Source organism: Centrocercus urophasianus, unplaced genomic scaffold (assembly GCF_019232065.1).
Source record: "Centrocercus urophasianus isolate 14NV4802_14NV808 unplaced genomic scaffold, USGS_Curo_1.0 seq_2, whole genome shotgun sequence".
Classification (NCBI taxonomy): Eukaryota; Metazoa; Chordata; class Aves; order Galliformes; family Phasianidae; genus Centrocercus; species Centrocercus urophasianus.
This window is the reverse complement of record NW_024884755.1, coordinates 2,970,277-2,982,734: the sequence shown is the minus strand read 5'-3', so window position 1 is coordinate 2,982,734 and position 12,458 is coordinate 2,970,277. Positions and strand designations below refer to the sequence as shown.

General features: G+C 37.0%; 1 protein-coding gene across 13 annotated transcripts in view; it reads right to left on the bottom strand.

The window, feature by feature from the left end:
- TOX3 (TOX high mobility group box family member 3) overlaps positions 1-12,458 on the bottom strand; it is a 238,701-nt gene that overhangs the window by 95,397 nt on the left and 130,846 nt on the right. The window contains exon 1 of one of the 13 annotated variants that reach the window (XM_042821633.1): positions 9,923-9,980. The exons of the other annotated variants lie outside the window; for them this stretch is intronic. Coding sequence (XP_042677567.1) covers positions 9,923-9,955 — 33 coding nt within the window. The 5' untranslated portion in view covers positions 9,956-9,980. Of the gene's footprint in view, positions 1-9,922; positions 9,981-12,458 lie in introns of those variants that run through there. 13 annotated transcript variants of the gene reach the window in all.

Below are 12,458 nucleotides of genomic sequence, written 5' to 3'. Positions count from 1 at the left end.
TTCCATGCCTTTTTTTCTCTAAAATATTAAGTATGAAAACTTCAGCTTGCCTTCTGCCACTCCACTACTCATCTGCCTGCTATTGACAATAAAGGTGTGTCATTTCCCATAAAACTTTATTCCAGCATTCAAGCTTTTCTTGGAAACACAAGCAGGTGAATCCTTGATCTGCAAAAGATAAATGCTATTCTGTTCTAGTCCATCTGACCAGTCTGTCAATGACAGTCATTCATCTGCTGTGGAACAGTGAACTGTGCACTGTGAATTTGCTAACACTGCATCTGCCAGTACATTTTTCTTTGATAGTAAGTGAGGCATAATAAACCTTGATCTTTTTTATATGCTGTTTTTTGTTTGGGAAGTATGATGTACTGGCTATTTACTACTTTACTTTTTTCCTCTATAGAATCACATTCTACTCTCTCAACAAATTTCTTTCTTTGATTCAACACAAATGACTACTTATTACTCTTAAAAAAATAATGATTTAGCAGTAAGACCTCCATGATAAAATTTTAGGCCCTCATTTACAGCGCTGACACCTGCTGAGTGATGTATCAAAGAGAGAGGGCCTATTATCGCCATAAGAACTCAAGAAAATTCTTTCTGAATTCCAGTAAATAACTTCCTTTTCAACAGCTTATTCAAGATATATGAATGTGATGAAATTCTCTGTTCTGTGCAAGTGAAAATGTTTTCATTTTCATTCAGCAAGTAGCAATCTGCAGCCCACAAAGGCATTAGAAAGAATGTTCGTCTTTACAGTGCTCCGCGGAAGTTGTCAGAACACCTCTGTCAAAACTTTTCAGGCTAAAAGCTCTACCTCGCCGACCAATTAAACACACACACAATTGATCATTTAGGGGCTGGAAAAGTATTCTCAGGTCTTTCATTGCCTGTGTGATGGTATTTTGCTGGAAGTACATTTTTCAGTAAGTCTGCTTCTAAAAGAGAGCACACTGCTGAGCTGCTTTTTTCCTGTAACAGTAATGAGTCACGTCCTCCTATCATGCTCCTTCCAGAAGAACAGTCAGTTTGTATTTCACCCAGTGTGGATGAAAAACTATTAACTATATCACAGATTTCTTATTAGCTAAGTTTGTTTATACACAATTAGAGTATCTCTGTATTCTAAGAAATAGGCGGAAGAGGAGAGGGACCAAGAAAAGGTAAGTACAAATTAGCTTATGCATGGGTGTCCTTGGATTAAAGAACAGGTTTGCACTCATGCATACTGCTTTATGTCACCTGAAGTTAATGGACTCACAATAATTGACACCTACTATGAACCCAACTAATGTCATCTGCACACAGATGAAATAGCATTAATGAAAGGAAATCACAACAGAAAATAACAGCAGTGCTCCCTCTTAAATATATTGTGTCTGTATGTAAGAATGCCAGTGTGAAGATTGTTTTGACCCCACTGATCTTTCTGACGTTGAGATGCATGTGCAAGGTTTTATAACAACAAGGATAGGCTTCTTGGCTTCTTTCATTCCAACATTGAGATTCCTTTGAAAAATAAATGATTATGTTTCTTCTCTGTATGAGTAAAAATTACTTTTGTTCTAGATTATTATCATACTCCCTCTTTTTCAGCTTGACTGGTGGAAAATTATTATCTATTATATAGAAGCACAATCCATTAGGAAAAAAATAAAACAAGAAGGTACATGTCATTCTCAGTAATGCAATATATAATTACTGGATAAGATACAAATTAATACTTCTTGTGTTTACTGTGGGAAACAATTTTTCAGCACTGTGCTAGCAATTTCCAGACCTCTAGTTCTATTTTCTCCATTCTTATGAGCAAATTTCTCTTTGAGTAGACACTCTCTAGAGGGATACTGCAACTGCATTTATAAGTGCACAAACAGTGATTCTCACTGACACCATATTCTTAATTGATTAGAGTCAGGAAGATTTGAAACAGCTTAGCTCATACAGTAGGTGCATTGTGGAGCAACTTGCACTTATTTAAAGACAGAAAGATAATTACCATTTCTACAATAGCAGAAGCACTCTCCCATGAGCTTTATTTTCTGTTAATATTAGAATTCTTTCACGTATTCCCCGTATTTCAGATTCTCCTTCTTATGCACTGAAAACTGGTTAACCTTCTCCCCTACTGTAACTTTCCATGTTCAGAACCAGCAATTAGAACAAGATAGAAAATCATCTGTAGAAAATAAAACAATCATCTAATTGGTATATGTTTTCAAATTAGTATAAATATTGTTGTTTAGTTTATATTTTATGGCAGCACCCACCACGGAAATCTAGCACTGAATCAGTACTCACACAATGACTTCTACCAACAGTGGCTAAGAAATCTTTGCTCCAAATACATCACATGTAATTGATTTATAAAAAAAAATAGAGATACCAGCTATTATGATCTGTAAGACTGCATTGAAATTAATCAGCAGATGCCATATCAAACACCACATGATCACAAATTGTTACATAATCTATTCAAGGACACAAGATCAACTCTTCTGATCCATAAAGATGGGCTGACTTCACTCAGTTTCAGCACTTGAGAAAAGGGAATTCAGAGAATAAGCCCAACTCCTCTTCCTTTGGAGCAAAGGCAAAACATAAATATTATCTACAAAAAGTATTAAAACAGCCCTTAAGTGCAAGGTAAACAAACCTTTACCAAGTTTCAGCATTCTTTCTTTTTGTGCAGAGAACTACTCAGATTTTTGTAACCGATAAATAACACCTTCTTCAACAATATATTCCCTTACTTTACTATGCTTTTCATGTATGCAGGCTCAGCCATTAGCTGTTCTCACTTCAACAGTTAGCGAGATACATGTCATCTGCTGATAAAACCAATTACTTGCGTTAGCAAAGTACTCCGCAATACATTCAGCATCCAACACCTTTGGAAATCCCAACAGTTTGCTGTACATTTAAAAGCTGAACCAGACTGAGAACTCTTCCTAACCCTCAGGAGGTAAGCTGAGTGGCTTTATGGCCAAAAGCTGTATCGATACCTGTACTTAACGTCCTTATCAAAGAAAGGTCAAATAATCCTTTCTTGGAATTACGCAGTGATTAATTCAAATAAACAAACTAGAGCATGTAATTCATAATCCTAAACGGAAACAACCGATTTTCAGAATCTGCCTCCTGTGAAAAAAAAAGCACTGCTGTTTCAAAACCATGATCATTTCATCTGATTTACTTGTCCCACAACATGTATTAGCCTATTTCCGAACAAGTGTGGAAAACTAAGTAGCTGGGCCTACAAAACTGTACTCTGTGGATTTCATAGAATTCCAAATGTAAACAACAGAACTTACAGTTAATTGTCTCTTAGATAAAGCTGACTTCAGCAATTAAGATAACAATTCTACAGTATTCCAGATGAAACATACTAAAAAATGTTCATTAATAACTTAACTGATACTGAGCTCCAGATGCTTCTTACTCTGGCAAGGTTCCTTAAGCAATGATAAGCAGATTTACATACTTAACTAATATGTTTAGTTAAAGAAAATTTCCAAATCCAGACTAACATCCAGATTTCTTATTTGGCTTCAGATCAAAAGACATACTATCAATAAGGATGAAATCCAGGAAAAACCCTTTAAACATCTGCTGAGAAGTAACCAACAGATACTTGATTTTCCTCAAATTCAATTTCAGACAAAATTTTACTTCATCCAGTTTGTTTTTTTTTTATATCCTCAAGACAGTCTGACCCCATCTTTTGCATATTCAAATCTCAGAACACAGCTCTTGCACCGGCAGAGACAGCAGTTGCTAAGGAAAAACTGTTAGTTGGCAGTTCACATTTGAAATGCCATCAACAATTTCTCTCATAGTGAGAACAAAGGCTTTTTGGAAGCAAAACCCTCACCACAACAACAGCATCAGTGATTTAAACAAGCAGGTTCAAAAATTTTCTTTTCCAAAAAAACATTTTCAGTTATTAATAAAAACAAACTACTGAAGCTCTACTCTTTCATAAAGGCAAAGGATGGAAAATAAAGTTAGTACTACTGTATTTTAGCTGGTATTCTTTGGCACATTTTTTTGCAAGTGTTCATTGTTACATTCAAGAAAAACTAAGATCAACCGTGAGCAAACACTTTGCAGAAAATACTTGAACCACTAGATGCTGTTTTGACTTCCTTCCAAAACGCAGAAAGGAAAATACAAATATATTGTCCACTGGAAGGGGAAGTGTGGAATGTAAAGGGAGCGACCAGAAAATATGGGCTTCATTTTCAAAATTATTTGAAATGAAGATGACTATTTCCAAACAAGCTGAGCACTCACATATATTTCTACTGAAAGCCAAAATAACTGTATAAACATAAGAGAGGTAAATGTACAACATGGTGTTACCAGAAGGTACATGGGAATGATGCTAAGGATTAGGAGAAGCTACACAGTGTTTTTTTTTGTTCCTTGGCGTAAATGAGAGAACAGAAAATGTGCCCATCAGGAATTTGGGACAGATCTGAATAACACAAAATATGATTGGCCTGTAGTATTTTACACCCGAAGCTTTCAGCCTAGTTTGCAAAGCATTTACGTATGGGAAATATGCTAACACAAACCATCCTGGAGGGCTCCAGCAGAATCAGAAATAAAACTATAAGAAACAAGAACACCTTACCCAGAGTAGCTTCAGCTGGTTCCCAATCTGACAGCCATGTCTCACAGCAGTTCTTCCCCTATACACGTTCCCAACTCCTCTTCCATGTACTGTCCATCTTTTGGCATTGTCAGATTCCTCTATTTGTTCCTTCTGCACTGTGTTCCATATGTAAATAAATTAGTCCCTATCTCTTCCACACTAACCTTTTTCCAGCAGCGGTTCACATCAGTTATATTAAGCACAAGTACAAAGTGTCTTGGAACATCAATTCTGTTTGTTTCTCTGGCATTTTTTGTATTCTAACAGTCATAATTCATTTCCTTTTAACGTGAATGCAGCTTTCCTGAGCTTTGTGTAATTATGTTCCTCAAATACCCGAACCCTCCAGACTGCTCTTTTTAGGTCCTTCTTCAGCACTCTTCTAACTATGGTAAAATTTTTGAAGCATGAAGAAGATTTTGTCATTTAAAAAATGTGAATGGATATAATAGATTCAAATGAAAAAAATGAGAACTGGTGTGTAACATTCCCCAAACTATCAAAGTGACGTAGAAGCTGCATTCCCACTTTCAAAAATGACTTAAATACATAAGAGATTTTGAAAAACTGTAATAATCTGACAATAATTATGCATTTGTGTGAATTATGCTATTTATCTCCATTTAATTACTCACTTGTACTCATGCCTGTGATTAATTAGATTGTTTTGAAGCAGCAGTATACAATTCCTGGAAGCTTACTATAAATGATATGCTAATTACTGACACAACAGTATAATGAGGTTTATACAAAGCTCTTGATGGGACTGAGCAATCCCACCCTATGACAGAGGCATAGCCAGGCAGGAAGGGTGCTTCCAGAGGCAGCCTTTGCCCTGGGGCAGGCAGGATAGCTGTGAATCAGGAGTGAGAAACCTGTACAGGTGTGGCCAGGCAGCTTCCATTTCTGGTCCACTGCCCTCTTTCCCAGAGCTTACAAAACATAACTTACAAACAGAGTTTACAAAACCTGCTCAGCATCCCCTGCATCTCTTCCTTACTCTACATGGACTGACCAAACCTCTTGTTCCTCTCTCACTTCAAGCACAATTCCCTTATTCTTTCCATTTATTCGTGTTTAGTACTACAAGATGCTTTATGGCTGATAAACACAGGAAGTTCAGAGTGTTTAAATGGAAATGAAGATATGAATTTAAAGAATTCAGATTATTTCTGTGTCAGCTTGGTTTTCCTACTCTGTCATTCTAATAAATGAGCGATCCTTTAGTACAAGCTTTAGTATTATAAGGGAAACAAAATCACTTCTAGACTTGCAGCTAACAGCACAATTACACGTGAATCCACACCAGGAAATAGTAAAGCAAGTATTAGGAGGGTTTTTACTTATATGTATTCTGTCTGTGCAGCAGTGTCAGAGCTGACAGCTGAAAAGACTACACTTTCCCAAACTCTTTCTTTTTAATAATCAGCAAACATGATTGAAGGAAGCAGTAAGAAATCTAATAAAAATGAATGCAGAAAGGATTAAGGAGACAGCTCTGTGACAATTTACGGTTCTACATAGCAGTCTCTTGCTACGAGTTGTGATAAGATAAATCTTGTTTACAGTGTGCTAATCCCATGTCCCAAATAATGCCAGTAAGCAATGGATTCAAGCCTTAGAAGAATGGAGCTGCTTGTGCATTAAATGAATAGCCATGGTAGCAGCAGCCTGAATGAGAGAGCAGAAGGTTAAGGGTTATTCTAGATTACAATCTTCAATGAGTCATTCACAGCTCCCTTCTTCAGAAAATGCTGGATGTAAATTTTACGTAAATCTTTATTTGAGCTTTTCTAGGTCAATGATCTACTTTTATTGTTCTCTGTAGAAAGAAATGTGAAAGTTGGCTTTCAGTTTTTTTCACATAAGAGAGATTTTATGCATTTTTTATGACTAAAAAGTACTCTCACATCGTGAAATAGCCTTACTCATGAAAAACTGCATGTTTATATAATATCAGATTCTCCCTTTAGATCAGTGTCATATACAAAAGTAAAACTTTGCATTTCTCCTTGCAGAGCAAGTGAGAGCTCATGGACTATTACTTTTTTTTAAAATCTCTTTATAGGTGCTAGGCAATTTTTCACTTCTTACCCATGTCCTATTACTTCAAAATATTAGCTAACTAGATATCATCTGACCTACTGACCCTGAGAGGTAGTGGTTTGGCCCAGATCAGACACAAGACTGGAACTCAGAAGCCAGATTACATTTCTAGATCTGATACTGAATTTGCTGGGCACTTGAGGCAGCTTATTTCACTTTCCACAATCACTTATCTTCAAACTTTCGTACTGTTGACTGTAAGATTTGAAACACTTTTTCTACATTAGTATCTCTCTTGCTTTGTTTTGCATCAATAGCAAAGAATTAGTAACAAAGTTCATCTGAAAAGTTACAGGAGCTCTGTACAAGCCTGATATTTTCAGTTGTTGCTTACTGGTAACGATAATCGTTCTGTTGTCGTATTTCACTTATACAACTTCCCTATGTACTGCACTATATACCAAAAGTGAAAAGTTAGTTCTTCACTAGTCAGCTTTTATTTTCTTTCTCCCCAGCTCATTCTGAGAAATGATAACCCAAATTTCTTCTCCTCCTGCCACTTGAATGCCTACATCTTGTATCGAAAGCTAGCCGATCTGAAAGCCATGAAGCTGTATTCTTCTTAATCACATCTGTCATTACAGGAGATGGTCAACTTTGCAGAAAGATTACTGTAATGGGTTGCTAATGGGCTATTAAGGGGCTTTCAAGTAGCAAGATGATCATCATAAGTAAGAAACGAGAGCCATTCTTTATTTCTCTGTAAGATTAATTTTTTTCCCCAGTAATTCCACGGATTAATAATGCAAGGTTTGTGCACCTCAGGAACTGCTTCATGGCTTCTTACCATATGCTATGCAAATTCAATAATTAACTCTTGACTTCAGAATTCAAAAATAAGATACCACTAACTCCATTTATGTATGGGGAAAATACCAAGGTGAGCAAAACTTCTGAAGGAAACAATTAGATGACATTCTTGAGAGGAACTTTGATCAGTTATCAGAATTACCTTAAAGCGTATTTTGTTGTACACATAAACATTTTTAAGCGGGCAAAAATGCACAAGAGATCCGTAACCTCAGCCCTTGTTTTGTTACTTCCTTGTTCTTAGATGAATTTCTGGATACTAACATCCTTGAGAGCTTTGCAGACTAAACAGAAATGCTCTGCATTCTGTCTAAGCTTATGCTCACAGCGCTGGTTTCCTTTCAAAAGAAAGCAGAAAACATGGAAAGTGGCACAAAACATTCAGATATGAAATACTGAACTTGTGTTCTTTCTTATATAACAAATGAAAATGAAAAACACACATTCTTTCCAATCTCAACTGGTTATACATCTTACAACAAACTGTCAAACCACTTGACTTACGTGTTGCATTTTGCTCTCATAAAGGTCTCAGTTTCTCCTGAGTTGAACAGGTAACCTTTCACTGGCAGGCAATGGAATAAAGAGGCTCACCTGCACTTGGACCTTTCAGCTTTAAAGGTTACTTTACCAACATTGTACAAATATATTTGCATAATATATATGTAATGTATATACAAAACTTTCTTTTGCCAGTAATACCCTTATTCTCTAACATTTCTTTTCAGGTAGATACCTTTTTCTGCCTTCTTTTGGATCTGCATCCTGACCAACATGTTCAGCACACCCTACAGTTAAAACAAGTTGATCTTGTGATTGTGCCTGTATTTTCTGACAACCCAGCCACACCATGTTGCAGCTCATGCTCTTCCCTACTATCCCAACACTATCTTGCAGGATAAGTGTCAGCAGGTGTAAACAGGAAAAAGGAGACAAGTGGCACCATTACAGCACGGCTTTCACTTGAGAGAGGCTACTTTCAGAACAGAAAGCACTTGCAGCGACTCTTATTTGATTGGCATCATTGTCTAGTGAAGCTGGCACACCATCTTGTGAGCAGGCACAATGCCATCAGAACAGATGGGCATGTGGAGAGGAAGCCAAAAGATAATGTATGAGTACCAAATGTGTGTATTGGAGGGCAAGTTTCCCAGTCAGGAACATCACAGTGACACTTTATAAGCTCCTGCACCTATGTTGAAGAGAGATAATGCACACACTGTACCTTTACAATAGTTGCATGGGTAACACACTGCAGCAATAGGAAAGGATCTGCAAGCACAGCAATTCAGTGACTGCAGGAGGACTGCAGAAACTCTGTGTAAGGAAAAAGGCTATGTGAAACCCAAAGTCAGTATCTTCATATCTGCAAGCTGGGACACTGTTTACAGTAGATCATACTGTAGGAAGATGAGAAATGCTAGACTGAATCAGATCAAAATTGTTGCTCGTGGCAGAAAAAGAGGGGATAACAGATGAGCAGGAACCAGGAGCTGTATTAAGGGGCCTCTCCAGGACACACGTACTCAATGACAATGCCTTTCTGAGATGGCATTTCCATGTGAAGCATCAGATTTAATAACAGCTGGACTTAAATCTATAAATCTGTGTTGCATCTTTGTGGCTTCATCAGTACTTTTACTTACCTCCACAATATCTTATATTAATGAGTACTGCAAGTGAATTATTCAGCATCAAATGAGCGAGCACTTCTCTTGATTTGTTACATATGTCACTTAATCAGTGCCACTGCATACCAGCACAGTTCTTATGTTGTTACAAATATTTGCTTTTTTCATATTTCCCAATAAGTCAGAAAGCATATGACATTTTTAAAATTTGCTCTGAAATCTCCTCTTGGCTAGAATTTGGTCTTAGTTTATTTTTGTCCTCCCAACACCACCACAGCCACAGCTAGTCTGGCCAGCTGCAACATTACATGGAATATAATGCAGCAAGTTGAATCACTGGCATGATAAATATTCATGAGTGGTTCCAGTCAATTCAGACTTGGCAATACTGCGCATCATCTTTAACTGGGCTTGAATCGCAGGAGAAAACAGATCACATCAATTAATGTCATGTACTTCAGTATAAAACCGCATTCTTTAGTCCCCTAGAGCACACGTACTGAACGAAGCCCATAAAAGTAGTAGTGGAATATAATACAGGATCAGGGAAATAATAGGAGTTACACAAGTCCTGAGAAAGTATGTATCTCAGCAGAAGACAGAGACAGCCTTCATTCCTGCCAGTCCATTACACTCCAACAAAGCCACCCAGAAGTATCCACTGATACTCCCATTGCTATATACTCTCTTAACCAGAGCCTTTTTTTACCTTATCGGCAGCCATAGGCAAGGATGTGATCATAATCTGCTTCCATACTTAATGGGGGTTTTTAGTACTTCCGACAGGTGTATCCCCAGACAGCCAAGGATGGACACAGCAATGATCTCCTTTATTCCCAAGAATAAGAAACAGAAAACTGCTTCTTAAGTCTGCATGCTTCTACTTTACATCAGTAAAACTTCAACATGCTCACGCAGCACAAATATTTAACACAGTGATAATAGCTTATCTTTACAAAAAGGACATTGCTTTGTCAATAGAGCATCACTGTAGGATATTGCAAAACACAATAAATCAAATTGGAAAAGTAAACTTTGGGTTTTTAATCTAGTGTAGTGTTTTCTCCAGTAATGCCACTGGATTTAAAGACTCATAGTATACTTGCTTTACTGCTTTTGTGCTGCTGAACATAGGCATACAAAAACTCTTTGTTTTAACACCTCTGACTTTTTTCAAACCCCTTTTATTATACCTTGAGATATCTTGAAAGACATCATCAAGCTTCACCTCCCCAGCTTTTTTCCCCTGACAATAGAATCCAGCCTGATCCGTTTCCTTTCTTTTATGCATGTTCCCACACAAATACATTGAAGCTCATTTTATTCCTACTCACAAAAACCTGAAAGAGAAAAATCTTTGATCCTTTTTGGTATGTATATAGCACTTTGCTATCTTCTTTAGTACTCACAGTAGAATAAACGATAATCAATAGTGATATCTACTTGAACATAGATGTCTTGATGGAAATGCTTTGAAATATATCACAGAGCCTGATTTGGTCAGGTGTTCCCTCTGCAGCAGCCCTGTATCTAAATTATACCATTTTTTAGTTGAAACTTATTAAAGGTTGCCATGATCATTTCAAAATACAGTTGTACCAAGCTGGCTTCTCTCTTGTCAGTATTGATCAGCTGGCTCAGCTCCTATAGCTTCTAATTTGAAGCAAACTATCCACAGAGGCCAGAGATAGGTGCCAACAGGAATGCATGCAGGCATTGTTATGTTTTGTTTCTGCTTTTTTATTTCAGCAAGACACTCCTGCTGCTCACAGTCTTTCAAACAGTTACATGATGCAGAGGAGAAAATTACAATTAAGTTGCATTAAAATTACTCCAAGGAACTCCAATGGAGTTCCCCTCCAAGCCCAAGACAGGAGCCAGATCTTATGGTCCTCACACCTATCTACCTTGTTTGAATAGGGTACCACATATATTTTATCAGTCCCTGGTCTCTTTGTTAGGAGATAACTCTGATCACCAAGCATTTCATCTAAAGAGAAGAACTTACAAACTAACTAGGACTGTATTTAAGGCTCTAGACTGAAAACACTAATGGTCATTTTGTGTGCAAGCACATTATTTTGCCACTAATTCCCCCAAATCTACTTTTAGAATTTCTGGGGAAAAAAAAAAAAAAAAGACAAAAAAAGGTATTGTATTAGTGATTTTACATGACGCATACAGAAATATTCACATAATGCCCTTAGAAACATACCAAATACAGACAACTTCTAAAGCACAATGGCTGAAATACTCAAAATGTTATTTGCATGTTGTTTGCAATAGGTTCATTTTGGCTGAGATATAAAAGCATTCTAAATTTAAATAAATAAATAAATAAATAAAAGAATAGGAAAAAAAAAAAATAAAACCAAGAAAAAAAAGCATTCAAAAATACTTTCATCAATATTTCCTCCCAGAAAAGTGCATATGTGAAATAGAAAAACTTCTTTCATAGATTTCCCATTTTATTTCAAGATTAACACAAAGCATTCTCTTGTAATAATTTTTTTTTTTTTTTTTAATGGGTAACATGCTCAAATCAAATTCCAGTTTAACTTAATGTGAATTTGGTTCTGGGTAAAAGACAGCTTACAGAGCACCTGCCAGAGTATAAACTGCTCAATACTGAAATGCCCGCCCTGTAGAGAACAACTTCTGCAGGTATTTCGTAAACAACTGCTGAGGTTACTCAACCTGTTAATTACTGTCGAAAATTCAGCCTGGTATCCAAATTATGTATGTTACAAAAAAATGCTTACGCCAGAGTTGTCAGCAGCAAGCTGCCTTCTAGATCCCATGCACACTGAGCCCCCAAAATGCCCTTGAAGCTAAGGAGGTGGAGTGTCAGTGAGGAATGAAATAAGGAATTTGTGGGAACACAGAAATATTGTGGGTACACACTCTGTGATGACAGTCGACTGCTCTGTAAGCAATTCTTGTACATCACAGGTTCCCAATCAAAGCTGCACACTTAAAGTAACTGCTCGTGTCGGGGGCTGTAAAGCAGGATGAACAAGTATCACTTGCACCCAAATCTTGAAAACCAAATGGATAAGTACACTAGCTTTAATAATTGCAACAAAGACCATTTCAGAGCACAATTGCAATTGATCCACTGACAAGATTGGGTTCAGAAAAGGCTACTGACAAAATTCCACACCTCAGGATAAAGTTAATGAGGCTGTCGAGGGAGCAGCAGGGCCAGATTTAGTGCCAAAAATGCACTAGTCACACTAGAGAGA